This window comes from Globicephala melas, chromosome 17, assembly GCF_963455315.2.
Source record: "Globicephala melas chromosome 17, mGloMel1.2, whole genome shotgun sequence".
NCBI lineage: Eukaryota > Metazoa > Chordata > Mammalia > Artiodactyla > Delphinidae > Globicephala > Globicephala melas.
Window position 1 is genome coordinate 2,785,463 of NC_083330.1, and position 25,282 is coordinate 2,810,744.

Genomic DNA, 25,282 nt, shown 5'->3' on the forward strand with positions numbered 1-25,282 from the left:
AATCAACTCAAGTAACCACCACTTAACATCCAAGCACCACTTAAAATTGGCAGGTACCTTAGGAGTCACCTCCCCTCTCATCTGACAGCTATTAAAAGAAGAACTACATTTGGATCAGATGGCTGGCAGCTTTCCACGCTGGTCTCCGTCTTATTTCATCCCCCCTTAATGCTGGAAGTCTGCAGTTGCACAGGCTCACAGGAGCACAGAGACAGGCAGCAAGAAAGCAGGAGAGAAAGACCTAGCTCACGGAGGAGGAGACATGAAAGAATGCACAACTTCAGACTTCTAAAAACAGACCTGAATGGCCTCTTCACTTTAAACCTGGTGGCTCCTCCCAGCCCTGGGCAGTGCATTTCCCCGGTTTCCGTGAAGCACACTCTGTTTCCGGTTACTCTTTCTCATTCCCCCTTTTCCAGGCTCCTCTGTCTTTCCCCAGGCCTTAACATTTAAAGTTCCTAAGTGTTTGGAGCTTTACTTCTACATTTTCTTTCTGTTCTCTGGTTGACATTTTTATTAACTCTACAAAGACAATAAGAAAAGGAAAACTACACCACACCACATTAAATGTGCACATTAACTGTAACATGCCTACCAGTCTCAGAAACGTATTCCTCGGGATGAAAAAGGATGTCGTGCTACCCCTGGCCTGACTTACACCTGCTCTCACACCGGTCTGGTCTGGCAGCCCTCACTCTGCCCTGCGCCCCAGCCAGAGATCCTGATTACGGAGAAATCCAACCGCGTCGCTCCTTCATTTCCTCTCCCACTGCCGCCCAGCACCGTAGCTGATGTAATGCTCCCTCACAGGGCATCTTGACCCTCAGTGGACTGGCCGCTGCTGACCTCACAAGCGTCAGCTCTCACCACTGATCCATATTAATAAGGGAATCACCAAAGTTCAACAGTATTCCACCATAACCTACCGCCAGCCTATCACATGGCTAAGAATTATCAGCATGTAATTTAGAATAAAATTTTAGAGCTTAGAAAAAAAAATTCAAATATCATCTATGCAGCAGTACAAACACTTTCATTTGCAAAAACACCAAACTGATGTGAAGAGGTTAAATGCTGTTTACGAGGTCACACAGGTAGCTAGGCAACCAGGAACAGAGTTTACATCGCCTCTTTCTAACCTAGCACTGCTTCATTCTGAAGCACCTACTATGTGACATAACGACGGTTAAAAAGAAAATGCTTCTATCACGAAGAAGATATTTAATAATAAATGCCATCAGGATCAATGTGGGAAAATCACATTTAAGATATAAGAAACCTCAGCTACACAAAGAAAATTTACTTGTGAATGTATGTTCATCTCCTCTAGACCTCAAATGAATGCAGTAAGGAGGGAGACCTACAAACCTGTTGTTCAGCAATCAAAGACGTTCGCACATTCTGCATTTCTTCGTTTTTTCTTTTCTCCTGCTCTTCAAGTTGTTCTAGAAACTTAGCTTTTTCTTCCTGGAGCTTTTCTTGAAGTTCAGCGACTAGGCTTGAAGAATCTTCTTTGGTAGATTCAATGGTATGACTTTAAAAATTAAATACAGCATTAATTTTTTCAAAATTACACAGAACTAACACAACATTATAAATCAACTATACTTCAATAACTTTTTTTTTTTTTTTTTTTTTGCGGTACACAGGTCTCTCACTGCTGTGGCCTCTCCCGTTGCGGAGCATAGGCTCCAGATGCGCAGGCTCAGCAGCCATGGCTCACGGGCCCAGCCGCTCCGCGGCATGTGGGATCTTCCCGGACTGGGACACGAACCCGTGTCCCCTGCATCGGCAGGCAGACTCTCAACCATAAAATTTTTTTTAAAAAGTAACCAAATGTATTTTAAGTACAATGTAAAGTCACTGAAGAATTTTGTCTAGAAAGAATGACATATAGTGAATTTAGATTTTTAAAAGACTGTTGTAAGGATCCTGGTCAGAACACCGGGGCATGTCTGCATGAGAGGTTTCAGCTGACACAGGACGCTAAGTAATAAGAATCCTGTAGGAGTGCAATTGTGCGCTCACATCGCGTGTGCATGCACAGGCGGGAAGGACCTTCCTTCCTAGGTGCCCTGCACCTGTACGCTGCCCAGTGCACAGAGGGGAGTGCTGTTTCTATTTCAGGGTCAGTGCTGTGCGAGGATGAGGCAGGAAGGACAGTTCAGGCACAAGGACGTTCAGACACCACTGACTCTGTAAACACACGGTCATCCCCAACACCCAGGATGAGCACCCGTGACATCAGCACAGGGTATATACTGACCCGCAAGGTGAACACTTTGGCAGTAAAAACAAAGAAAGGAGAGCTTACGGGGCTTCCCTGGTGGCGCAGTGGCTAAGAATCCGCCTGCCAGTGCAGGGGACACGGGGTCGATCCCTGGTCCAGGAAGATCCCACCTGCCGCGGCGCAACTAAGCCTGTGCACCACAACTACTGAGCCTGCGCGCCACAACTACTGAGCCTGAGTGCCACAACTACTGAAGCCCGTGCGCCTAGAACCTCTGCTCCACAACAAGAGAAGCCACCGCAATGAGAAGCCCGCGCGCCACCAGGAAGAGCAGCCCCCGCTCGCCGCAACTAGAGAAAGTCCACATGCAGCCAAAAAAAACAACAACAACAAAAGAGCTTTTAACACAAAGAATGATCAAGAACCATGCTGTGCTGGGGCAGGGCTTCTCGTGGCTTTATGGGCAGCCCTCCTTATCCTTGGGTTCCGCATCCACGGATTCAACCAACCACGAGTTGAAAATATCCCAGAAAGTCCCAGCAAGCAAACCTTGAATTTGCCTGAGGGCTGGCAACTATTTACACAGCACCTGCATTGTTAGGTATTACAGGTAATCCAGAGATGCTCTGACGTGCACAGGAGGTTATATGCAAACACCGCACCACTCTATACAAGCTGACTTGGGCTTCGGCGGGTTCTGGTATTGGGGGAGGTCCTGGAACCAATCCCATGACATCGAGGGACTGTTATTATTAGTCTGAGCCAAAGTACACACTGTGTCACACTGCTGGAGGCTCCCATAGAAAACGCTGCAGATTACCAGCAGCCGCATCATTCAGATGCAGTTTGCAGGACTCCAAGGCCCCAGGCGGCGGACCTCAGGGGGCATTAACCCTAGCAAACTGAGCAGTAAGGAAGAGCTGAATATTTTAAGTAGTTTTTTTAACAGCATCACTGGCGGGCTTCCTCTGGGGAATTAGGAGCCATGTTTGTGTCGTGTGGGGAGAAGACATAAAAAAGGGTTCCAGTATCTCACAATTTAGCTAAAGCTGTTTCTGATCCAGCGGTACTACCATGGAAATCTAAGAAATTTATCAATAAAGGTTGCCCTCCCCCAAAAGAGAAACTTACACAACCCTATCTTTCCATATATTAATTTAAAACCTTAAAAAGGCCCTGAACTTAAAACTGAAGGAAGCAAGGTATATCTGTTACCAGCTGGGAACGTCATCCCATCACACAGAACTTGAAACAGAGCAACTCTGGTTCCCCCACGTCCATGAACCAGTGTGTGCGAGCAAAGCTATCACACCCAGTGCTCCTAGTAACTAGGAAACCCACACTGCACACACACCAGAGTGGCCTCTCCCCCATCAGTGACTGTATTAGATTTGGGCCTAGTAACCGAGTAGTTGATCGTGGGTTTTTAAAAACTCTTCTGAGATCACAGAATAAGAGATTCCAAACGACACCCTATTCCAGTGTTCCCATCCCCAGGCAGACCCACAGCAACTGCTCCTGGACACACGCCTATGAGCAGCACGGGAGGCAGGCTTCCCGACACATGCAAACCACACACACGTGTCCTGCATGCGTGTTCCGTGTACACGGGGTGTGAGAAAGCCCTTGCCCTCAACTCTCAAAATAATATATACTACCGACTTCATTTTTCCCAGTTATATGGAGAAAAGGTACGCACTTTTAATTCTGCATTTCCTTAATCCCAAGCAGACGGAGCAGCTATTCGCACCCTGGCTGTCTGTCTCCTGTCTTCTCTGACCTGTCGATTCACATCCTCCGCCCATTTTTCTCATGGATTGTTTGCCCTTTTCTCTCTGATCTGCGGGACCTCTCTGACATTACAGACATAATTAATACTCCCATTTATATCTCGCCAACGTTTCTCCCAGGCAGGTGGCCTCTCAACGCTGCTGCTAGCAGATGGACAACCGGCCGAGTGGGGACGGCTGGGAGAGGAGCTGGCCCGGGTGCCGTCACATCAGCACCACTCCCTTCAAGTCTCCTCACTCCTTTTCAAGGGTTTCCTCTGTGCAACGGCAGCCGAGAACGACACTATCCAGAATCCCCTTCCCAGGAAGCTCTGGTTTCAAGTTTGGCAACAAAAAGTTACCTGCATGAAGGAGTGCTAAAGAGTCTATCACTCCAGAGGGCGCTGTGACCAGACAGGAGGGCAGTGAGGGTCACAAGGGGTTTCCTGGGTCGACGTCTCAGTAGACACCTGGCAGCAATCTCCAGAGAATCCGTAACGGTTTCCTGACGAGCCACCAGCTTTGTACTTAAGGTGACTGTGAACCTACCGATTCCCAGCCCTTCAGCAGCAACGCTTACCCTTCGCTCCGCCAGCCCTCCCCAAATTCACACAAGTTCTAAACCTAGTATTACACCCTTTATTCTTAGAATACTTAAAAGACGTTCTATTTTTCTAAGCTCATACCAGACAGATACAAATACGACCCTAGGGGAGAAAACCATCAAGACAGGGACCCGGAACTGATTCTCTGACCGGCTCCAACCGGAAGGCAGCAACCACCTTGGCGCCAGGGCAATGGGCGCTCCAGTGGAGCCAGGCCCCCACTGCAGAACCGGACAGCTGTGTCTTCCGGGAGCGAGAGTCTGGAGACATCCAGCGGAGCCCCCAGTGCCCACCAAGCTCCCCTACCCCCTTCCCTGGAGAGATCAGGATCACCTTCCTGAGGTCCCTTCTCAGTTAAGCTGATCTTCCTTCTCGACAACCCCTCCCACCATTTCACTACTACCAGACCCAGAGCGGCTTTCAAATCCCCAGATCCCAGAGGAGCTAAAAATCTAACCAAGGAGAAAATACAATTGCAAGATTTTCTTCATTTATTTTGGCAGAATCATAGGAAGTATGTACACGGATGGATCCAATGAGAGTTAGAACAGGAAGAATCAGGCCAAAATTTGCGTGGATGTAAAGACCAGAGATTCTAGATTCAATATTAGCTATTATCAGTTTGCTGTGGTGATTGCCTGAAACGTGGACCTAACGGGTAAACCACGGCCTGCGGGCCAGATCCGGCCTGTGACCTGTTGAGTTTCACCAGAGCACAGCCGCGCCTGTTCGTTCATCTCTCTCACTCCTCTTGATACAACAGCGAAGCTAAACAGCTCAGAGACCACTTAGGCCACAAAGCCTAGAATACTGAAAAGGAAGCCTTCACAGAAAGTGCCAACTGGTTCTCTATACCAGTGACTCTCAAAGGGTGATCCACAGAACCCCAGAGGTAACTAAGACACTGTCCAGGGATCACTAAGGTCAGAACTACTCACACGATGACGCCAAGATGCTGTCTTTTACTCCCTGCTGGCATCGCACAGAAGATAAAACTGTTGACACCTTAATGGAGAGACGGTAGCACCAACTATACTCTCAATCACTGTATCCTGCACTTCAAGGCGCTCCAAGTGAAGGCAGGTTTACTTTGGAATATCCTTGATGCAGTAAAATTATTAATATTACTGGATCCTGACCACTGAGCCTACATCTTTTAATCCTCTGTGTGACAAAACGAGAAGTACCTACGAAGCCCTTCTGCATCACGAGGTACGTCTGTCTCATGGCAAAGCACCTGCACAGCTGTTCTGTGTGCGCCGAAGGAGCACCTTCTTTCATGGTGCGCTACTTCTATTTGAAAAATGACAAGCTTTGGTTACTTAGACTTGCGTTTTTGATAGATGTTTTCTCAAAAATGATCAACATTACTTCAATGAATAAATGACATAATTTGTTACCACTGACAAAATGTGACACTTTAAAAAGAAACTAAAATCTCGGGCTTTATCATATACCCCTGGTAGGGCCCAGAGAATGCTCCTTCACCAAGGCTTTCAGAAACACCACCCCAAAGGCTCTGCAGGGCGCCTGCAGGACAGGGAGAGTGGCGGGACAAGCCAGTAAAATTCAGCGAGCTTCACGGGCAGGACAGGCTCTGGAGGGGAGGGGCCGACCAGCACCACTTAACCAGACGCAGGACGTGGCACCCTCACAGGCAGCAGAGCCTGAGCAACCGAAAGTCTGACCCAGAAAAACCTCTGGCAGTGGCTGTCACTAGGGCTCTAACAGAATGGGCTGATAAAGGCTTTTAAACTGACTTTTAAAAAACCCAGTAGCTGGCGTTCAGAGATCTAACTTCCAGAGAATCGCCATCTTTCACCCAATTCCAAGACCTGAGTCAGTCACCAACTACAATGCCAAAATTTTATACAGAGTTTTCTTTCCAACCTTCAAAGAGACCCATGGCCATTTTCCAGGCTGAGTGTGTATTCAAGGAAGGTAATTAATCAACTTTTGAGGGAATCCTGAGCACCGGCTCTCACGTGACTCTAATGCCGCTGTGGTCCACCAGGACACCACTGACAACCATACACAAGAGACGCGTCCTTCCATCCAGGATCTGAAATGGAACAGATGTAAAAGCAACTGTTGGCGAATCACTGTTGGTCCCCCTACTGATGGAACGAGGACCATTACGGCAGGAAGAGCCATAAAATCCCTGAAACACAGAGGAGATTTCTACCACAATCTCGCTCAACTTAAGTATGCGTCCTGTCGGAAACATAAAAACAAGCAACGGGTTATCATGATTTAATCAGGTAGTGACTCCAATAAAACTGCTATTTCATACATAACCTCTTCACTGGAGCAAATTAACAAGACCACTACTACCTGACATGTAGCTACTGATTCGGTGATTTCTTCCCCCTTTATTCTTATTAGTACAGACCAGGGATAAACAAACTTTTCTCTGTAAAGACAAATACTGAATAGTATAAATGTTACTCAGACAATCTCCGTCACAGCTACTCAACTCTGCTGAAAGCTGCCACAAAGCAGAAATGGCCTCTCCGTGAGCCAATACAGCTGTGTTTACAAAACCAGGCTGTGGGCTGGATTCCCACAGGCCACAGACTATCAATCCCGGGTAGAGACCACAGGAAGCAGTGTGATTTCACCAACAGGGACCGCAATCGACTCTGTCTTATCCAGGATTAGATCAACTCTCCGGGCCTCTGTTGAAGTCTCGCTGGCAGGCATTATCGATCTTCCTGCTATCCCTCAAGAAATCACACTAATGCAACCCACTTATGGCAACATGCTCCTCAGGCCTGGTAAACAGGAATTAGCCACCACCTGAGCTACCAGGGCAAGACACATGAGTGCCGGCGGGGTGAGCAATGAGGGCCGCGGAAGCCCACAAGCCTGTCAGCACAGCGAGATTTCTGAGTGCCCGGCAGTCCAGGCCTGCGAGACGCCCGTCCAGGGTGCGGGTGAGGACCCCGAGGGCTGTGGGCAGCACCCAGTACGCTCAGCTCCTCCTGGACACCTGCCCAGCCTCCTGCTGTGTGGGAGCCCCTGCAACCCGTGCCAGCTGCCCTGCGGCGGGGCCCGTCTCCCAGCGGGTGCCAGACGTGTCTGCGGCAGAAACGGGCAGTGTACGGGGCCTCGGCAAGTCCTACAGGAGAATCGCGGCTGAGGCCCTCAGGATTCTGAAGCAGGTGAGCGTTTCCCTTCCGTAAGATGGCTCAGGGCTCGCTCCTGGGTCTGTAGAGGCCGAGAGCCTGACCGTGCTCTCCCCAGTTACCGCGTGACCCGAGCCGCCTGTCAGGAAGAGGACACCGTCTCGTCCACGGAGCCAGGACGCCGGGGGGGACACTCTGGTGACGACGTGGTGGACGCGAGGCGGGCCCACACGAGCCCCAGCAGCGCCAGGCGGGCACAGGAGGTGCTTCCCTTCCCTCCATCACAGCCACGGCGAGCCCGGCAGGGAAGCAGACTGGCGGGCCCGGTTTCCAGAGGACGCTGCACAACACGCGGGCCTGGCTCCAGAGCCCAAGGGCAGGACGAGAGCCCGGCAGACAGGGGCGCCCATGATCAGCAGTGAACTCGAGGACGCCCGCCCCGGGGGAGCACCGGCCAACAGAGTATGGGAGAGAGGCCGTCCGTGTGGAAAGGTGAATGAAGAGCCGCGCATCCACTCCGGGGTGGCGGGAACGCTCCAGGGAGGGGAGACGGGGGACAGAGGCCGCGTCGGAGGAGCCTGGCTCCGGCAGGTCAGTGCGGGTGAGAGAGACGCAGGAGCCGCGGGAGGCCAGGGTGCTCGGTGCCGGGCGGCCAGCCGTGCTGCGCCCACCCCAGTGCCAGAGCCTCTCCTGCACTGGATTATTCCCGGAACCCCGTCTGCAACCGGAAATCCGCCAACGAGGAGGACGAGCGTGGAGTCCGGAAGGAGAAGGGCGGCTGGGCCTGCTCCCCGGGGCCGCTCCCGTCGTCCAGGAACACAGTCCCGGGCCGAGCCGCACCCCGAGCCCATCGCTGGGCCCCGCGGGGACGCCCGGAGCCGCCGCGCCGTCGCAGGGGCCCCGCCGGCCGCCAGCCGCGGTGGGCGCGCCCGCGTCTGTCCTCCTGCTGTGTCACCGGTGCCCTCCCGGCCTTCTGCGGTGACTGCCGGTACCTCGGCGTCCCCCAAGCTCTGAGAAGGTTCGAGTATGGCCTAGTTCCTCTAAGAGCCCGCCATCCTTCCAGAACACATAAAGGCTTTCTGTCTTCAAAACAGACGCGGAGGGTGAACTGCGCACCAGGGTATGAACACCACACAGCGGACAGTCGATCACAGGAGGCGGTGTAAAAGTCCCTTTAACCTCCGGCCAGAGGTTAAAATAGCCAATGCAAATATACCTATACATGTGTTCCCTTGGAAAAATTAATGATAGAACCAACCGATAACGTTCTAGAAATTGTTTATTAGGCCACAAACCCCTTCAGATAATTTTAACGAGTGGAAATGCGGAAGCCCAATTTCTCTCAGCCAAGGCAGTAACATCCGGCAGCAACAATAACAACGCAAAAACCCTCACCACTGTATAAACCCAGCATTTAACCTTATCTTTTGAATCACAGAGGAAATAACTGAAATCGTAATATCAAGAAAATAACCACCAGAAAGCTACACAGCACCAACCCGCAAGTTACGAACTGCTGCTCTTTATACATACATACATACAGTATTTTAAAAGAATGAAAATAAGTAACTTTCAAATGAAGAATTTAGGGAAAGAACTACAAACAAACCAAAAGGAAATTTATAACTTAAAAAAGGAATAAGAAGATCCCGAAAACATAGGAAATTTTCAAAAATTATTCCTCTCAAAATCCAAAAGACGAATCCATTTTTAAAAGCCATCCTAATGGATTCACGTAGCCTGTTAATTTTTTTAGATGTCTATGAGAAACACTACTTTCAAAAGTACGTTTTTACTTCATAAAGTATCTCCACTGTTACCGTTACCTAAGGTATTACCTAAGGTAAATGAGTAAATCAAGGCACTGTGATTACGCTCACAATTAAAATCTCCATCACTGAGACTTTAATTTTATGATTATAGACTAAAGTTCATTCTTACCTTTTTGCTATTTGACTCTCAAGATGTTTAATTTTTTCTAACAACTCCTTCTCAACAGCTTCCCTTTCCAAGCTCATTTCTTTACGGGCAGTCTCAACAGCTGCCTCTTTTTCACAATTAAGCCTCTGAATCAGCTGTTCTCGGTCCTGTTCGTGCCACATGACACATTCCTCTTTGTCTTTTTCAAGGTTCCGGATAATAGCTCTGTACTTCTCTTCTTGCCGGGTGATCTTCTCATCTTTTTCTTTCTCAAGAGCACTCAGTTCTGAGTCCAGTTTACTCTGCAGTTCAGCCAATCCTTCTTTCAGGCCTTTTTCTACTTCAGATGCTTGGTGATGCAATGTCGTCACTTTGTTCACCTCGGCCCTAAGCATATCAGATTCTTCTTCATGTCTACTAATTAACTCTGAAATGCACTGATCTTTTTCAATTGTCATTAAAGTTCGTAGTTCGGCCAAGCCCACCTGGTAATTTTCATTATCATCTTGAATCTTTTGCTTTAGTTTACCCATCTCTGTTCTCAAATGTTCTGTCTCTTGTTCGACGAGAGATTTTAAGGTCTCCTTCTGCTGGGCTCTGCTTTCTTCCAGCAAAATTTTTATTTCATCCGTTTCTGCTTCCTTCAGGGCAAGTTCAACCTCTAACTTACACCTCATGTCCGACAAATCAGAAACCTTGAGTTTTAATTCCTGGAGCTGCTGTTCTTTTTCCTGGATGGCTGTGGCATGAGAATCTTGCATCTGCTCGATTCTCTGTTGACTTTCCTTTTCTAATTTCTCCAAACAGACCTCGTGGCCGGTCATGACCTTCTTGAGCTCCTGAGTGTGCCTGACTTGCAGAGTGTCCTCCAAGTCCTTCAGGTGGCTCTGCTCCAGGCACTGGAGCTCTGCCCTCAACAGCTGGAGCTTCTCATCGTTCTCCACGCGGAGCCTCTTTAAGTCTGCTAGCACGGTCTCCCGTGACTGCTTCAGTTCTTCCATCTCGCAGTGTTGCGTATGCATTATACTTTCCATCTCTAACAACTTCTGATCCTTTTCCTTCTGCAGGCAGATGACAGCTTCCTTCTCATGTTTAACCAAAGCAAATTCGTTATCTTTATTTTGTAAAACCTCCTCAAGGCACACCAAGTCTCCTTTCAGCTTTGTGATTTTGTTTTCATTTTCTTCACTCTCCTTTACTAGTGCAGCAAGTTTGCCCTCATATTCACTTTTTAAAGACTGTAGTTCTTTTTGGTGTCTTTCATTTAGTGTTATTTCCAAAGAGCATTTTACTTTTTCAATAATGTTTCTTATTTCTACTGCTGTACACTTTAAAGAATTTGAGAAGTCACACTGTTCCTTCTGCACAAACGTTCGGAAGTGGCAAAGGTCCTCCTTTATGGTTTGTACACTGAGGTGCGAGTCGTGGGCAGTGACACGGCACTTCTCCAGCTGGACGCCGAGAGACGCGTGGTGGCCCGATTGCTCCTGACCTCGGGCACTCGTGTCCTGCATTCGCCTGCTGTCGATGGCATTGATGACTGAGGAGTAAAGGGATTCCACCATCATCTCTGGACTCTGTGGATCACTGATAGGATTGGGAGATGACAAGTTTTCCTCTATTACAAACTCATTCACTGCAGACATGAAATCTGATTCAGGACTTTCTGCTAATGAATCCAAGTCTAACGAAGCCTGGTGAAGAGTCTGTTCTATGTTTGGATGGGGGATAGTTTCAAAATCAAATGTATGTGCATCAATGCTATCCGGAGACAATTCTTCTAAGGGGCAGACTGCAGGACACAAGGGGCCCTGCACAGTGAGTGGAGGGGGTGTTCTGGGTGAGGTAGTAGTTGTGATTCCTGTCGTGCTTTCTATCCGGGGTGAGGAAGCCGCCTGTGGGGACGTCTGACTCGCGGATGCCTGGAAAAGAGAGGGACAGGCTTACAGAGCTGCAGCAACACAGGCATTTACGCTAACGGGCGAACCACTGGAAAGAACGGGATTTGCCTTTTGTTCGCTCAGTAGGTCTGTAATGGTCTGTGACATTTCATCCAAACTTTGTGCTGCTTTTACCAAATTATGTAGCGCAAGTACATGCTGGTGCAGAGGGTCAAAGTCACAAAGTAGGGGCACCCTGAAACAGAGCACAATCGAATTAGATTTCTAATTTCTCAATGAAAAATGGATAACTGCAACCAAATACTATAAACTATGTCAAAAGCAACTCACCATCGTCTTTCAGTCAATACCAGGAATAGTTTAAGCAGACTAAGACATATCATTAAAGGGGGGGGGGGAGGAGAGGGTGGGACGAATTGGGAGATCAGGATTGACATAAATACACTACCGTGTGTAAGATAAATAGCTAGTGGGAACCTGCTGTATAGCACAGGGAGCTCAGCTCAGTGCTCTGTGACGACCTAGATGGGTGGGAGGTCCAAGAGGGAGGGGATATAGGTATACATGTGGCTGATTCACTTCACTGTACAACAGAAACTAACACACCACTGTAAAGCAATTATACTCCAATTAAATAAATAAATAAATAAATATATAGTAAATAAAAGTGATAAATCAGAAATCTCTCACAGTATGCAACAATGTCAGATCACTACCAGAAAAGAATTAACTTCATGTAAGGCATTAATTCCCTCCTAGTTTATCTTCTTCGTTTTTTTCTGATCACCTTTATACTCCCCAGAAACTTCCCAGCAGCCACGAGCAGGCAGCTCTCACGATGTGCTCCTCTGCTCCGGCACCCCTCGCGGTGCTGCTGCCCTTCCCACAGCTCCAGAGTAACGAAATCATCACAAGGCAGTAACTAAAGCTAAAAATATGAACTGTATTTACCTGAGGAACGGCTGAACTTCGGAAGGACAAAATGATTGCAGAAACTGTAAATCTTTTAATGAAATATCTGGAAGTTCACAGTCAAACTTTCGAGGCTTCTGTGTCTATATTAAAAAAATAGTAATTTACAAAAAAATATACAGTATAATTTTGTAACTGATTTCTTAGTATAATCAAATTCAATAACCAACAAAAATGCTTCAAATGATCTCCTCACACCTAAGAAACTGAATAAAATAATAAAATGCAAATGAAGGACTATTCAGTGAGGATGGGGAGACCACTTTTCTGAGTCTGAAATAACAGGGACGTGCAAGCTGTTGGTGATCAACTGCCGTGCTCACTCCCCACTTCTCTGTTCTCAGCGTCTTTTCATGGGAATTCTGGCATTCTCGCCAGCATTAAAGGAACCCATTTGTCTCGCTATTACATAGGCTATTGCCAAGTTTCTACCTGACCAACAGCACAGTCGTGAGGACAGCCCCAGCCCTCTGTATCTATTCCTGTCACCTACTAGCGTGCTGTGTTGTTTTAATGCAGAAAAGATCGTTTTTTCTTACGCAAAACTTCCTCCTTGCCCTTTTCTTCACCTTTTCATTACATTTTCCAAAATACAAAGTCTTAGCCAATTTCAGATTCATAAAAAAATTATCTACCATTTCTTTATAAATACTGCCAAGAAATGCACCTTTTAGGATAACTCCAATGGTCTGAGTCATCACTTACGCAGATTTAGAGACGTCAAGACACCCTTCATTAAGCAGGGTTCCTAGATAAAGGAGTGTGGGAAATCCTGCCTATTACAACACTCATTCATAGATACACAAAAGCACATACATTTAAAGTCCTAAGGAATCCTGCAGTACAAACACACGTTTAACAGTTAAGCAGTGTGTCTGAGGAGAAAACAACAAACCTACAGCATTTCCAAAACTTCTTTGATCACGGAATCATATGTTTCATGTAATAGAATTAGTGGTCCCCAGACCACTCTGGTTTAGAAATACAGCAACCTTATTTTTCATGGTTTCAATGAAGATGACCTGATGGGTCACCCTATTCGGATTTGTGCAACATGAATGAGAGGGGAGGGGAGGGGAGGGAAAGGGCGGCAGGGACAGGAGGGGTGGAGACAGATAAGGTGAGGGAGAGAATCTGTTCCCACCCATCTGGACAGTGCAGTAGGACTTCATCGTCCCATGCAGTGAAAACTCCTGACCAAAAACTATGAATTCATCTTAAAGCCAAAAACATTTTGATAAAAAATTTCTGTTTCTGATAAATATCTCTACTTCTGAAATAAAGATCTGAACACACACAGGATTTAGTCATATTAGAAAATAAATTACGTACACAAAAGGATGGGGGCCAGGAGTCCAATCCCCTAAACAGACGATTTCTTAAAAAGGACTTCCCTGTGTAAAGAAATTAACAATATGGTTATTTTACAACTCATCCTATATAATGCTATTCATATCTATGAAATAAAAACAGCATTTTTCTTAAAAAGTATAAGTTATTAATAAAGAACACTTACTAAATAACTTCCCAAAGGATTCCCTTTTTGACTTTTCAGCCTCATATAATCGCTTTCCGTCTTTGACTAAAGCACCAGCCCACTAAGAAAAGGAAAGCCTCTGTTAGTGTCACACGCCAAGTCACTGAGGCTCAGGCACAATCAAAGTACAATCCAACCTGCATACCTCCCTGTAGTGTTTTATGAACATTTTTCTCCTGACAACCTCAACAGCAGCTAAGCAGTACATCTGAGGAACTGTACTCAGAGCTTCAACGATCTTGACTCTCTCTAAGAGCTCTATAACGAGGCGGAGCAAAGCCTGCAACTTCTCTCCATCCTGATCAGCATGAAGCATCACAAAGCAACACCACCTACAGAATGAAATCAAGACACACAAACTCTGTAAACATCATCCAAGCCCATGTCAATCAACCAGTGAAGTATGTCAACATGGGGATAAGATTACGCCATCACTTGGGAGAAATAAAAAAAAATCAACTCTCAACATCCCAAATTAGATACCCTAGAATCACTTACTTCAGTCTGACATGAAGGTTATTTGCTAGTTCTTGTTTGGCAGTGGTGCACTTCTGTTTAATATCCAACAGTTTTCTATGATTTTGCAACATAATCATCAACTGATTTGCATGACTCAGGCACAAATCAGGTAACACAGACGCATCTTTCAAGTTTTCAGCTCTCATCTGATTAGCTAAAAATCCCTTTGGGAGAAAATATTTTAAAGGATATTAACTTTCATGAAAACCATGAGCATTCATTTAAGAGGAAAAGCTTTACGTTAGACATGAACTGTTCTACTTTCAAATAAGATTTTAAAATCTCCTACTTTTCTGAGTGTAGTAGGTGTGTCCATAGCAAAGATTCAGAGTTCTTAAGAAATGTATGCTCATCTAATTCTGTTCCATTTTCGTGCTAGAAAAAAAAAAATGAGACCCAGGAAGCTAAAGCAACATATCCAAGGACACAGCAGGCAAATCAGAACTAGAACCTATGACTGTAAACTCCTGTTACACCACAGTTCAGTCAGAGCACAGGTAAATAAAAACAGGGGCACTGACTTGAAGCCCTGTGAAAACTAACAACAGATTTAATCTAATCAATGATATTCAATAGCATATTATACACTTCCCCCAATAAAAATCCATCGACTTTGCACTACTCCCTGAAAAGTCATTCCCTCCTCTGGTATTTCTGGGCTATTATACACTTTGTTCCACTGATCTGTGCTCATTATCTTTAGAACAATGACTTCTACAGTGTATTTTATTGTTTCATAGGAAGAGTAATTATCACACTTTTTTATTAGCTATCCTTATTTATTTTCACAGGTGAACCTTGCATCTTTCTGTTAGGCAGGGATGGTTTTTAGACTATAGATTAATTCAGACAGATGTGCCAAAGCCAAGAGCAAACACTTAAAAAAAAAAAAGTCCAAAGACATCTTGCTGATCACTGTATTCACAGGTTTTTTCCCTACTCTACTCACTAGTTACCATGTTATAGAAGTTTTAGGATCTGCACACCCATCTCGCTGTCACACTTGCTACTATAGGTAATTATCCTGGTAGGGCTCAACCACACAACCAACAAAGGACAGCAAGTGTGTCTTCTTACTTTCTGGTAGTTCTCTCTCTCTTTTCTGTTTCATGTTTTTTCTAAATATCATGAAAATATTTAAGTTTAAATGATGTGTGTTAAAAAAAAAGTCGAGATGATTCAATATATGAAAGTAAGATAATTTTAGTAATTATTTTACATCTTATTTTTCTTTCAATATCCTGCGTGCTTAACCGTGGCTGTGCTTTTTCTGTAACTTAATCTATTTTTAAAAAGTAACTTACTGCTTTATTCTCTTTTGATAAAATCTTAATAGGTTTTCAATTGCTTTTTACTGAATCCAAGAAAAATATGGCATCAATCCACAATTCATGAAGTACAAGCCCAATGCAGGAGAAATACAAAGAAAGCCACACCTCACCATGTCACAGTCAAACTGTTAAAACCCAAACCAAAGGCAAAGTGCTACAAGTAAATCAGTAACAGCCTAGAATTCTCTATTAAGAGAAAATATCCTTCAGAAACAAAGGATTTTCAAACGACAAAACCTGCATTTGCCCCTGGAAGGAAATACTAAAGGATATTTTAACGTATGATAGACTTTAATACATCAAGGATGTATGTATTCCTTAAAAGGAATACAGCTAATACGTTAAAAAGACAGTATACTATGACCACATTGAGCTTATTCCAAGAATCCAAGGATGGTCCAAGATTCGAAGCAGAACGTACCTTTCTTAATCTGATAAAGGGTTTCTATTAAAACAAGGAGGAAAAACAACCCACTACGAACACTGTAATGGTGAAATGTCGATCATTTTTACAGATCAGGAATTAACCAAGGACACCCAGTATCACATCTATCTTAGCATTACACTGGGAGGGCTCCATTCGGTGCAAACACAAGATAAAGAAATTCAGTTCACAGTAAGGGGGCCGGATCCAAAATCAAGAGACAGAAAAAGAGAATCTGGTAATTACAAGATGAATTCAGTTAGTAAACTATAAAAATGCTATAAATATTTTAAACATGTTTAAAAAGAACACAGCAAGGCTCTATCTACACGCTTTAACTACCTCCCCAATACTACACGTCCTCAGCCACGCACGTGAAATACAACATTTGTACCCATTAAAGTGACCACTCTGACGTTCTAATGAAAGAAGACATTTAGAGGAAAAATGGTGGCAGGGCAAGTTGAACCAGCAAAGCATGTGTGAGCGTCAAGGTTAGAAAAGTGGCCTCTTTTGGCTCCAGGCTGTTCTCACAGAGTGCTCTCGCCAGGGGAGGGGCACACAAAGCAGTCGAGAGTCACAGCCAGTCACCACGTGGAAAACTCCCCTCGATTCCACCACCTTCTGCTGGTCATCAACCTAACCTGGCAACGGGGCTCCTAGAACACTGCATTAAACGAGACCTAAATTTTCTGAGGTTCCCGGCTTCCTCAGGAGGGAGCAGGGGGCTGCTCGGGTGGCGAGCACGGGGCTGTCGCGTGCGCAGGTCTCCCCTGCCGCTCACAGCGTCTCCGGGCCGCCTCCCCGTCACCCTCCGCAGCCTCAGCTCACGTGGTGCTCTCAAACCCGAACGCAAAGAACTGGCCTCCACCTTTACTACGTGGAACCAGTAATACCGTGTGAACAGCATTCATGGGTGAAGTGAAAACACGGTGCACAGCAACTGACATAAAAGACGGGTCTAGAAAACCGCGAATTCCTTTTCCTGAGAGAAGTCTGCGACAAGCACCTGAGCGAGTTCTTTCTGCTCGTTGACGAGTCGGCCGCAGCTGGCGATCATCTGGTCCAGGGCGTACAGCCGGTCCTCCAGCCCCTTGATGGCCTTCATGTTCTGATTATCCAGATTGGCAATAGTCTGACGGCATTCTGCTATAAAGGGCCGAATGATCCGTGGATCAAGCTGAATGACAAGGAAACATGTGCGAATGAAATTTTCTGCAAATAGCTTAAAATGTATTTCACACTATTTTGATACACATCTTTAATGAAAAACAGTAATAGTGAAAAATACAGAAAAGCAAAAGCATGAGAAATCAAGGTTATATTTCCACAAGAAGGTTAAGAACAGGGTAGTTATGGTGTTAATAAAACACAATTACTACTGATTATATTGGGATACATAAGTAGGAATCTAGTTCTAGACATTACACTTTTTTTTAAACTTTTTTTTAAAATTAATTAATTTATTTTTGGCTGTGTTGGGTCTTCACTGCTGCGCATGGGCGCTACTCTTTGCTGCGGTGCACGGGCTTCTCATTGCGGTGGCTTCTCTTGTTGTGGAGCACGGGCTTTAGGCGCGCGGGCTTCAGTAGTTGTGGCACGTGGGCTCAGCAGTTGTGGCTCGTGGGCTCTAGAGCGCAGGCTCAGTAGTTGTGGCGCACAGGTTGAGTTGCTCCGCGGCATGTGGGATCTTCCTGGACCAGGGCTCAAACCGTGTCCCCTGCACTGGCAGGCGGATTCTTAACCACTGCGCCACCAGGGAAGCCGCATCACACCTTTCAATTCAAGCCACAATTCATTCAATTCTCAATATCCCACCAAAAATGTTATTTTCAAGGTCTTATGAAGTAGAGCAGAACTAATAACGAAAACACATTCTTAGGTCATTACCTGTCTGATCGATCAACTTCCCCCTAAAACAAAGTAACACCTTCAAACCTCCCTCCCTCCTGGAGAGACCTTTATTCTCAGTCTGCAGCTTCTCAAGGAAGCTGCTTGATCAACTACACTCTCTTACTCTGCAATCTCTCCTGTTCCCGGGCTTTAATTCTCCAAGATTTCTGGGATTTAGGTAATTCAAGGAACCCCCAAAATTCTCTCCACCCTGCTCCACTTTCCCCTGGAAGAACACTGCACACTGGCGTCTTCCGTGCACTGGCTTCCGGCGGGGCTCACAGTGTAGCCCACCTACCCGTGGGAGGGAGACCACCCCTCGCAGCTTCGGGCGTCCCCTCCGCTGGGTGTGGCTCCTCTTCTGTCTCCTCCATAAACAGGCGAGATCCCGCAGGACTCTGTGCTATGGCCCATCCTTACTGTTTCTTACAGGATTTCGAAGGAGGTGAACTCCCCGCGCCTGTCCAACCCTTCATCCTTCTCACAAATGTTCAGCAGGTTTCTGCCTGCCCGCTCACACCTCCACGGGGACATCGGCCGTGATTACTAAGCTGTCCTCTGCTGGAATCCCGAAACGGCTCCCTCGGCACCCAGACGCGTCCCCAAAGCACAGAACACTGAACTGCAGACAAATGCTGTTTCTCTAGCTTCATCTTTGTTCACACGGATTGTCCTGCCAGCTGCTGAAGCCCACCTCAGCCCCCCTGTGAGGAGCCTAGTCAATACCACCTCCTTCGTGTCTTCCCTGATCGCCACAAAGGGACTGTAAATTACTCAGTTTAGGTACAGTGTTAGGTTCACAGACAACATACGAAAGCAGTTAAAAATGAACTGTTATCAAGAATTCAGTGTAGTCAATAAGAAGCTGCATTTCTAACATCACAAAAAAGTTAACACAGCCATTATTTAACACGGGCAGCACCTGCTTCACGCAACATTAACTGAAACTTGTGCATATGTGAACATTCCCTCATGTCCACGGTGAGTCCAACGCACACATTTCCAATGCAAAGTACTGACTAGTTATAAATTATGAGGGTGATAAAAGGCTAAAAAAGATGACTAAAATAATCAAAATTTCAACCTGGGCCAAGTTACAGCTATACGTAAAACACAGCAGTGATTTAAGGAAGAAAAAACAAACTCCAAACCATGGCTCCTGGTTCTAATGCTTCTGTATCTCATAATTCACGCAGAGTACAACGCAACTACACAGACAAGCATGGAAGAATATTTTAAGATTCACTGAATTCTGTAGGTATGAATTATTGTGAATTTTCGTTATTAAGCCAGAAAAGGACCACTGTTTCTTCTCTCTTGTCATATAAAGTGAATAAAACTTATGGCTTTGCTAGATTTCATTTAAACATGCAAACACAAAGCCAAATGCAAGCCCTTTAAAAAAGTGGTTCTCGTGGCCTAGAGCCCTGTTCTCTGATTCACGTGGAATTATAAAAGATGACGCTTCAATCACCCTATCACAATCACGTGGTTGATTTTCCACAATCACAGATGGAATTTTTAGGCTACTAAAATGTCAACAGTTTGAATAGGAACACTAGTTTTCATTCATTTTTGGCAGTAATCTTTGCACAATATATTCCATGCTTCCCCACCCTGGCAAATGTCTTAATTGAAGCGTTCTTTGACAACAAATAATAAATGGTCAAAATGAAAGAAATGCCTAAAGGATGTCATCAAGGAAATGGGTGTACTGAGAGAACTAAGAATAAACTTTGGAATGCATTCCATTTCTACTGTCCAACAACTTAAACGAGAAAACATGCTGCTATTTTCCAGGCATCCCAGACAGTGTGCTGCCTTTCCCCCAATAACCAACCAAAGATTAATAAGTCTCTTTTCCAAGTCAAAAGTTTACCTTTGAGAAAAGTTTAAGTATTCTGCCCATCATCTTTAGACAACAGCAGCCTTCAAAATACTGTTTCATATGGTCTGCATCACTGACGCATGTGCCTCAACAACCTCCTCTCAGGCCTCAAAGATTTTCTATCCACTTACTGATCAGATCTGAAGAGGTTTATTCCAGATTTATTCCCCAGGTTTAAAAGTTTTTATAAGTGTACTTGGGGGAGAACTTAATCCAAAACACAAGTCACTATGGTTACAAACTAAAAACACAATGTCTAGGTTTTGAATTTTAAAATATCTCAGGCAGATACTGTATCTAAAATTACTTCTTTTAAACCTCAGAGATGAGTTCCCTGGGAGGGGGTGGGGCGCGGGGGGGGGGGGTGGCGGGGGGAGTGATGCAAAAGAGGCCCATGGGGGTTTTCCGGGAGGTGGAAAGGTTCAATGTATCTGCCTTTGGATGTTGGTTACTCCAGTGAACTAACCACTCGAGACTTGTGTATTTCATCGAACGTCAATCATTCTCAGTGTAAAAAACTGTTATAAATAAAAACGAAATTATATCATTAATATTTTCCCCCCAAAAGCTTGAAAGTTCTACAGCATCTGTAAATGTGAACGTATGAATCATTATTAAGTTAATGTAAGAAACAGCGATGGCCAAATGTTATCATTTTATCGATTTACTTGTAGAGAATGCTCAGTACTCAAGGCGCAATAATGAAAACCAGCAAGACTGTTCAAGTTTTACCTAGCAGATCAAAGAGCCTAACTGTAGGGACAAATTAGAGGATAGAAGATATTAAAAAGTCCAAGCAATATTACAGGATCAGGAGAAAAAAAATTCAAAGTACCACCACCACCAAGACCATCCCCATTGGAGTGGACACCTCAAGGCTCGGCACTGCATAGAGATTTTACCTATATTACTTCTAATAATCTTCCCAAATTTACTATCAGTTCATAAATAAGGTTATGCATTAAATGATTTGATTTGTCCAAAGTCTTAGATATGGTTATAAAGTTTTATTCCAAGGCTCATTATTTCCGCTATAACATGGTACTACCCCCGCCCCTTCTCCCATTACTGTACAGAAAATATTTAGTACAGGTAACATAATTTCAAGTGGTTAAATGACAAGAAAAATCAGATGACTCTTACCCTGCTCATGGAATCAAAGCACTTCCTGACCAGCGATTCCACGTCATTAGGCCTATCCTGCACATTGATCCAGTCTAACAAAGAAACATTAAAAAAAGGCAGGTCACCGTCTTTAGCATCTACTGCAGCTTCGTCCTGCTGGACAGGACTTGGACAAGGTTCCCTCATTTCTTTTCCACTTTCAGCATCTGTGGTGTCTGGGGCTACATGTTGCACGGACTTGTGAAATGAGGTTGAGGAGGGTTTGTTCATTGTTGCAGGCATATCGGGAGAGAGCACCAGTTCAGTGGAGGTTTTCATATCGGCCTTTTCTGAGCCTTCACATTCAGGCAAGGAATCCAGTCTTCCCAAACATTCCCTGTAACTATGTCTGGTTAGGCACTCCAACAGTGGAATCTTGGCCATGACTGAAACCGCAGTTCCTAAACTTAAAGTACAAAAGACCTGTCAGTAAAATAATGGGACTGCTCTAGTCAGAGGTTAGCATTTTGAAAGAAATAATATGTTATTATCACACACAGAAATCTCACCACCTCACCTCTCTGTTAACACTACATGCATCTAAGTAGTCCATGAGGTGTTCTTTAAAAGAAGACAGAGAGAAGGAGGATGTCGTTCACATGCTGAAACACCCTCTAAAGATAGCAAGTTTACACTAGACACGTGGACACTTGGTTTTTAACAAACCTTAAGGTATAAAAAATTGGAACTTATAAAAAAGATTTACCATAGAAAGTTTAATGTTTGATTAGCTTAAAGATAAAACATTTTTGATATATTGAAAGCAAAGCATAAAATTAAAACTCTTATTAGAGATTAAGGTTAACTCTTGCATTCATCACTCCCTGAAAATAAACAGGTAGATAGATGTATGCTGTCAAAAGAACATGGGAGGGCTTCCCTGGTGGTGCAGTGGTTGAGAATCCGCCTGCCGATGCAGGGGACACGGGTTCGTGCCCCGGTTCGGGAAGATCCCACATGCCGCAGAGCGGCTGGGCCCATGAGCTGTGGCCGCTGAGCCTGCGCGTCCGGAGCCTGTGCTCCGCAACGGGAGAGGCCACGACAGTGAGAGGCCCGCATACCGCAAAAACAAAACAAAAACAAAAACAAACCAAAAAAAACATAGGGAAAAGATGAAATCTTGATGATTTGACTTCTGTAAAAACTATGTAAAATAATTCAGGATCCTACATTAAATTAACATCTGAGAGAACTACCCACCCCCCAAAACAGTTACTTGAAATCTCAGGTTATAAAAATTGTAAATGCTCCTTCCAGTCTTCATTAATCATTCCTTCCTTCCCAAGATGCACCCCATTGTCCACTTAAGGCCAAAACGTTCTAAACATTCATGCCACAAAATAGAGAAACTTCAATTAATAAAGTTCACTTGAAAGAAGAAAAAGAAAATACTTCCCTCCAACTCTAGTTAAATAAAAAGTTTAAGAACCAAAAAAAATGAATACAAAACACTGAAAGCACAAACACACACACAACAAAGGGCTACATTTGTGTGGAATTATTGCCGTATTGTTTTACATTCATTATAGCCCTTTTAAAAAAGAACCAATGGGTATCAGATGGGCTTATATGCAAAGAACCAGAAAAACATCTAAATGAGAACTGGAACACAAAGGTTTTTTTCCATCTCAGCAAGCCTTCATCATATGGCAATATTTAAAAAGAAAAATAGAATTTTCCTTGACTGCCTAATGTTTGAAAACTTTTCCACTCCCATTAGATTGTTACTTCTGCATTTTGCTTTACTTTATTGTAAAACTGGTAGCAAGGCAAGAGACAAAGGTTCCTGGTTTCTAAATGATTTCAAAAGTATTTTGAGTCTTTTACATAAAGAAAATACAAGAAAAAGAAACATGGCAGATTCATAAAATATATGGAGGATAAAACTGTCCATAATTTTAAAAATCTTACAGTCCATAAAAGTCATCATAAAAGTCTCAAAAACATGAACCTCAATTATAATAAATATATGGCCTACTAAGAACGCAATTACTGTTACTAAAACTACTGATAAATTGCAAAGGTATTTTAAACAAACACCTTATTACCCACTTTACTGGCATACATACTGAGTAAGTTTTAACTTGATGTCCTCTACGGATTGCAGGTAATTCGAATAAATACTTTCAAATTTGAAAAGTAGCTTTTGGTAGGAATTTGAACAATCCTCCAGATTGGCCATGATTGCCGCCCAGCCTTGGTGCTGAAGATGTTCATCATGGACCAGACCTTCACAGAAAGAGCAAAGTTTCTTGGCAACTTCATACATCTCCTATATTGGAAAAGAAGAAAGAATCGGTAAAAGAAGGTAATGTTAGTGTGCACGCCTGCATATGGGTACTTACATACATGCATGAATGTGCTCTGAACTCATTTCAAAGGAAGCACTGCTACAGGAAAGTTTCCGTTTCTGGTTCCTGCTTGTTGCCGTGATAATGAGGAGGAACTCATTGCTCCTGGGAGTAAATGCAGCTAGAGGTCCACACAGGGCAACGCAGCAACAACCATCAAAAGTAAAACTGTGAACTTGCTATGGTGGAATACTACACAGCAGTGAATACAAACCACTAATACACGTGATTACATGAACGAGTCTCAGGAACGTAATGCTGAGTCCAAGAGGCCAGACACAAAAGAAAACAAACCGTTTTAGGAGTCAGGATATTGGATAACTTCATGAAAGAAATAATGGGTCCTGAAAGGGAGAAAGCATGAAGTGGGGCTTTTGGGGTGACACCGTATTTTAAAATTTGCGTTCACTTTGTGAAAGTGCACTAAAAATTATGAATGTGTAATTGTGATATGTCCATTTTCAAATATGTTTATCAATAAACAACACTCTATTATTAATTTCACTAGCAGTAAAGACAACAGTCCAAGGTCACCCAAGTAACTGGGAAACTTGACTCTGGAGACCACGCTCTGGATGGTTAAAAGACAAGAGGGCTGGGGACTTCCCTGGCGTCCAGTGGTTAGGACTCTGCACTCCCACTGCTGGGGGCCCAGGTTTGATCCCTGGTGGGGGAACTAAGATCCCACAAACCCAGTGGTGCAGCAAAAAAACAAACAAACAAAAAGACCGAGCCTCTAATTGCTGACGTGATGGACAGTTTGACTGTGCGTCTCTGTCTTGGTTAGAGTAGCTCTGGGTGAATGTTACAAACTGAGAGGTACATTCTTCCCTCCACTTCCCATTCTTCTTTCTCATCACTTTCTTAGCTATTCCTGGACAGTGATCCTTCCAAGCAAACTTAATATCCATTTTATGTAAAACAAAACAAACAAAACAACCAAATTCCCCTCACCCCCCCAAAGCAAAAATGCTTCATCATAGCAATTAACTGTAACTAATTAAGCTAGTGAACAGATAGTAATTAGAATATGATCATGAACATTAAGAATATATCTTTTCATTTGATTATGTTTTATTGTTAATAAACTATGTTCCATTATAAAATAAAATTTTTTTTAAAGATTAAAAAAATAATAAGTTTTTATGTTCTGGAACTTTATAGACTTTTGTTGTTGTTGCTATTGAGAATGCAATTTATTTCCCATTTCTATTCTAAAGCAGTGCCAATACAGAGAAATAGGAATGATGTTTATCTATTTATCAAACACCCAATCAACCTTACAATTCCTTCCAGTGGGCTTTTATTAAATTCTCTCAAATTTCCCGAATATGCAATCATATCATCTAAAATGGATGTTTTTCACTTCTTTTCCATTAACTTCACCACTTACTTGATTTTTTTTACTTCAGTATATTTCCCAGAAGTTCCAAAAGAATACTGAACAGGTTTATTCTGATTTATGCAAGTGACTCTAGCTTTTCACTTACTTGAAAGCTGATTATCTTTTTATATTTGGTCCAGTCTGTGTTACATTTATTTTGCTCCCTTCTAGGGCTATTTAATTAATTAGGAACAGCTGCTGACTTTTAACACATGCCTCTTCCAGACAACATTAATATGATGCTCTATGTCTTCTCCTGTAAAGTA

At 44.2% G+C, this 25,282-nt stretch overlaps 1 protein-coding gene across 4 annotated transcripts in view; it reads right to left on the reverse strand.

Annotated features, from left to right (window-relative positions):
• RB1CC1 (RB1 inducible coiled-coil 1) overlaps positions 1-25,282 on the reverse strand; it is a 60,477-nt gene that overhangs the window by 12,021 nt on the left and 23,174 nt on the right. For all 4 annotated transcript variants that reach the window (XM_060287018.2, XM_030859774.3, XM_060287020.2 and 1 more), the window contains exons 6-16: positions 23,351-23,553; positions 21,261-21,687; positions 17,346-17,516; positions 14,561-14,745; positions 14,208-14,394; positions 14,042-14,123; positions 13,858-13,919; positions 12,505-12,608; positions 11,662-11,788; positions 9,674-11,574; positions 1,369-1,534 (exon numbers count right to left, since the gene is read on the reverse strand). In XM_060287018.2, the coding sequence (XP_060143001.1) occupies positions 1,369-1,534; positions 9,674-11,574; positions 11,662-11,788; positions 12,505-12,608; positions 13,858-13,919; positions 14,042-14,123; positions 14,208-14,394; positions 14,561-14,745; positions 17,346-17,516; positions 21,261-21,687; positions 23,351-23,553 (3,615 nt within the window). The remainder of the gene's footprint in view (positions 1-1,368; positions 1,535-9,673; positions 11,575-11,661; positions 11,789-12,504; positions 12,609-13,857; positions 13,920-14,041; positions 14,124-14,207; positions 14,395-14,560; positions 14,746-17,345; positions 17,517-21,260; positions 21,688-23,350; positions 23,554-25,282) is intronic.